Source organism: Aplysia californica, unplaced genomic scaffold (genome assembly GCF_000002075.1).
Source record: "Aplysia californica isolate F4 #8 unplaced genomic scaffold, AplCal3.0 scaffold00025, whole genome shotgun sequence".
Lineage (NCBI taxonomy): Eukaryota > Metazoa > Mollusca > Gastropoda > Aplysiida > Aplysiidae > Aplysia > Aplysia californica.
In genome coordinates this window covers 734,779-739,396 of record NW_004797295.1, presented here as the reverse complement: position 1 = coordinate 739,396, position 4,618 = coordinate 734,779, and the positions used below count along the sequence as shown (strand labels likewise).

The 4,618-nt window shown below is 42.7% G+C and overlaps 1 protein-coding gene across 1 annotated transcript in view; it reads left to right on the top strand.

The window, feature by feature from the left end:
* LOC106013418 overlaps positions 1-4,082 on the top strand; it is a 10,463-nt gene extending 6,381 nt beyond the window's left edge. The window contains exons 3-6 of the mRNA XM_013089110.2: positions 111-269; positions 1,508-1,617; positions 2,173-2,331; positions 3,335-4,082. Of these exons, the coding sequence (XP_012944564.1) occupies positions 111-269; positions 1,508-1,617; positions 2,173-2,331; positions 3,335-4,061 (1,155 nt within the window). The 3' untranslated portion in view covers positions 4,062-4,082. The remainder of the gene's footprint in view (positions 1-110; positions 270-1,507; positions 1,618-2,172; positions 2,332-3,334) is intronic.
* Positions 4,083-4,618: the final 536 nt, after the last annotated feature.

Below are 4,618 nucleotides of genomic sequence, written 5' to 3'. Positions count from 1 at the left end.
CACACACACACACACACACACACACACACACACACCGCACGCGCTCGAGCATCAACTATTTTGTGATTTATGGTATTCTGACAGTGACAATATTCACCAAAAATCTATAGGTTCAACGCATCATTCACCGTGGCCGCTTCTCTACCATGAACCATCCCCGGCCCTGGGATTTTATCGGTCTGCACGAGAACTTCACTCACCCACAGGTGCTGCTCAGCCCGTACGTCAGTTTGTACTGTGTCACCGAGACTCATGCCTACTTCTTACAGGTTAGTGAAATGTTCTTGAAAATGTTTTCCACGCTATTTGCTACCTCAGAATTACAAAGGTCTATCTGCTAAGAACCTGGTTTTGAGAAATTCGACGTCAAAATGTTTAATTTCACGACGCCTTAAGCTTTTTCGAATGCAATTCTTTGAATATCTTGGTAACAACTCCGTAAAATCTCACGCTTTTAATAGAGCATATTAGATCTACAGAAATTTGATTTCTGACCTCTTGGTCTCAGTTACACAAAAAGGCCAAAAATGTCAGATAGAACTGTGCAATTCTTGGGTACCGTATTGTCTGTGTCGTGCAAGCTCATGCCGTCTCCATCGCTAACTTTCACTTCGCAAACCTTTCAAAGAATTTGTTAACAGTTGGCATGGGGGCTGTAACCATTTATTGACCTTAGATCTAATCAAATATGTTTTTGTATAGTTCTACGAGGGTTTTTTTCAGACTGGCCTTATAATATACTCTGCCTTTTCGGACTCAATACAGAAGCTCATGGGAGCCCATACCTTAAGCTCTCAGGATACATAATATTATGTTATTTCAAGCCCTGTAGACAGAGTGTAAGCGTTTCTTTTAAAAGAAATAAACATCTCGGTAAAAGCACAGTTGACACAAAAGAATACCACCTCAACGGGAAAAAAACTCATCAGAAAATAGAATGAGATTTAGAGTGTTAAGAAATTACTTTAATAGTTTTTAGCAGAGCTTACTGAAACGTTGAACAATATCATAGCCTACTTGCAGTACGGGATACTGTTTGAAAATATGGAAAGTGTTTATTGGATTGTCCATTTTCAGCATATGTAGTTACTGTGAGATTCATATCTACACATATCAGTCGAAAGTCTCAGTCGAAGATATACCCCAATTCATATCACCAATCCCTCCCTCCCTCCCACCAACAGTCCCCATATCCTTTCCACCTTATTCCCTGTTTACAGTGATGATAATGATGATGATGATGATGATGATGATGGTGATGATGATGATGATGATGATGATGATGATGATGATGATGATGATGATGATGTATATAACTACATAAATGTATAGCTCTCATACCCATGCTTCACAACCTGCTCAGTAAGCGTTTCAACTAAATTATCCTCCCCCTCCCCTTTCCAGGCTAACCCTAAAACGCTCAGAAATATTCTTAGCTGACAAGAAAACATAGCACAGTCTGTGTGGCAATGTTTGATGATGTGTACCATTTCCTTTCTCTCTCCAGCACCCCGATGATGTGGACGTGCACCACTCACGCACCAGTCCCTTCATGTACATGGCACAGTTTGAGCACGCTATCACGCTCTACTGTATCCCTCTGGGACACTTTCACAAGTACGTCAACTTCAACCCCCACCCACTGCACCCCACCTCACCCCAAGGAGGTTGGACGGTCATAAATAAACACATCCCATTCCCCGCTCCTCGTTCTTTAGTAAGACCTATGGCACTATTATAATGGCACCAGCGTCGTAGCTTTGATCTGTTTTGGTGATAAATCCTCTTCGTCTAGAATTTTGCATTTACAAGAACCTATTTTGTCTAGCATAGCGTAACAGTGTTAAAGTTGTATTCAAGTATTAGAATAACTGCCAAGTCTTGCTATTTCACCAAATCTGTTTAGGCTTACGTTTGTTGTTGCTTTTTTCTTTCTTTCTTTCTTGTTATCTTTGAGAGAAGGGGGGGGGGACGTCTATAGATTCTGATCTGTCTATAGTATAAATCTTTTTACGGGTTTCTCTCCGAAAGTCGAAGTAGTCACTTCATTTATTTAGATCAGTTGATATTCTTATGCCTTTCTAAAATCTGTCCTCCCTCAGAAATCAATTCTAGAATTCTAGTTTTCGGGACCAATCGACACGAGGGGTATTGTTTTATATTTGTTTTCAGACTGGCAGATGAAGTGGGTAACCCCCAAATCCCCGTCATCTGGATCTCTAACACCGGCCGGTGTGGCTCTACTTTGCTCGTGCAGATGTTGGAGAATGTCCCAGGTACTCGCTGCATGTCCGAGCCAGATGCACTGACCAACATCAGCCTCATGGACAGGTGAGCAAAAAAAAATACTTCAGATGATCATATTCCCCTCTATACATTTAGTTCTCCTTTCTTTCTCGTCACGTCATTCCCTCCTGCAAAGCTTTAACCCTTCTCTGCCTGTTTCGGGTTCTCTGGTTGGACTAAAAATAGAACCGAATTCCTGCGTTACATACAAATTATTTTATATTACCAGTCGTTTCTACGTGGCTTGATGTCTTTATCCGTCCCAGCTGAGAGGGGCTGGGAGAGGAAAGAATTGGCGATATACCCCCCTTACCCCGTAAAAATAAGCCCTTCACACTCACAAATACACACACGCACGCACGCACGCACACACTCACACACACACACACACACACACACACACATTCACACGCATACGTACCTTCCCCAACTCTCGCTTCTTTTACTCACCTCGTATATTCAACTCCCCATCAGCAAGCAGAACAAATTCCATACGCCACGCCTACACTCAGAAAACCTAGGCCTACACCCTTGCACAAAGCACTCACACTAGCATTTACATGCAACGGTGACAATCAATTTTTCTTGTGTCAGGAATCCTAAGGTATACACCAGAGAGAAAAACAAAGCATAACTATGTTTAGAATAACTTGTACACAACACCCTATGATTGTCTTTATGCAGCAATTTCCACCCATAAACTCTTGAATACTAACAGACAAGTAAACCATAGACAAATGGATGGATAGATAGATAGAAAGGCCGACAGAAATATACAGAGAGAAAGAGAGAAGGGGGTGGAGGGGTGCGGTAATATGTGTGTATTTTGCGTGTTTGTGTATTTTGTTAGGGTTAGGGTTGTGTGGGGGGTGTAAAGAGAGAGAAAGAGAGAGAGAGGGGGAGGGGGGGGAGAGAGAGACACCCAGACAGACAGACACGCAGACAGACAGACAGACAGATAGACAGACAGATAGGCAGACTGACAGAGGGAGAGAGAGGGGGAGAGAGGGAAAGGAATTGACCACAGAGTTTTACAATATTCCCACAGAGCGGAGCAAATGAGTAAAGAAGGCATCAACAAGGCCCTCTGCAGCACTATCAGAATGTTGTGTAAGCCTGCGCCCGGCATCCAGCGAATCGCTATCAAGTCTAGGTTCAACTGCGTCACGGAGGTAGACCAGGTCATTCAACTCTTCCCAGAGTTCCATCATTTGTACATGTACAGAAACATGGGCAATATCATGAAGTCCTATTACAAGTTCCTTCACAGAGATCTGGTCATGTGCATGCTTGAGTGGCTTGTGAACAACAATCTTGTCTCTCGACTAATTCCTTATGTCAGGAACTATCTTGTCCATTTCATTGCTGGAGAGGAGAGCAAGAAGAGGGCAGTCCGACATCTTGCTGACGTCAACTTTATGGGTTACGTCACCACGTTTGTTGGTTCATGTGTCGTAGAATTCCAGAGGCTTCTAGAAACAAAGGCAATCAGCATGCCCACTCTTCACTACAACGACCTAATGCGTCGTCCGGTGGAAGTGACCACCGAGATGTTTGAGTTGCTGTCACTGCCGTCTCACTACGTGCAAATGGCGCTCACGGCCATGCAGCACGACACTCAGAAGGGTACAATCCTCAGCAACATCAGCAACAGCAGCAACAACTTGAGGAAAATGACAGGACAAGATGTACGAGACATGAACGTCATGCTGTCTGTGTTGGGTCTTCCGGACATGAATGAAGAGTTAAGACTGCCTAACGGAATATGCGGGTAGTGTGAGGACAATACAAGGGATAGATCTACTGAACCCAAAAAAAGAAGAAAAAGTAAGCATGTTGATCATAATGACAAGGCAATGCTCTATTGAAGAACACTTCTCATTCAAACCAAGTGGAAGCAATGAAAAACATTACTCTTTGACAGGCTTAGATTCACCTCTTTATATTAACAGATTAATCTCAGTCGCCACGGGCATTTTTAAATACTTCTATTTATACCTATAACACTGAAAACTATTGAAGAGTGTGACTTTCATGGACTTCTGGTCTCTTCCGGGGCCCATTTTCATAAATCCATTTGATGCAATAAGTGCAATAACAGTGTGAGACATGTTTGATATTGTCTTTGTGGGAAAAGATTTGGATTCTCCACAGGAGAACGGACCAGTGGCGTGAGTCATGAAGGAAGAGGGCAAATTTTAATGATAAGGTAGTTCTTGTTGAACAACTGCATAAAAGCACGTTCAATGTATCTCCCAGGGAAAATTTTAGTGTGAATGAGATTTGAACAAAGAATTTTATGGGGTGATGGGATGGGGATCGAGTCCAACAA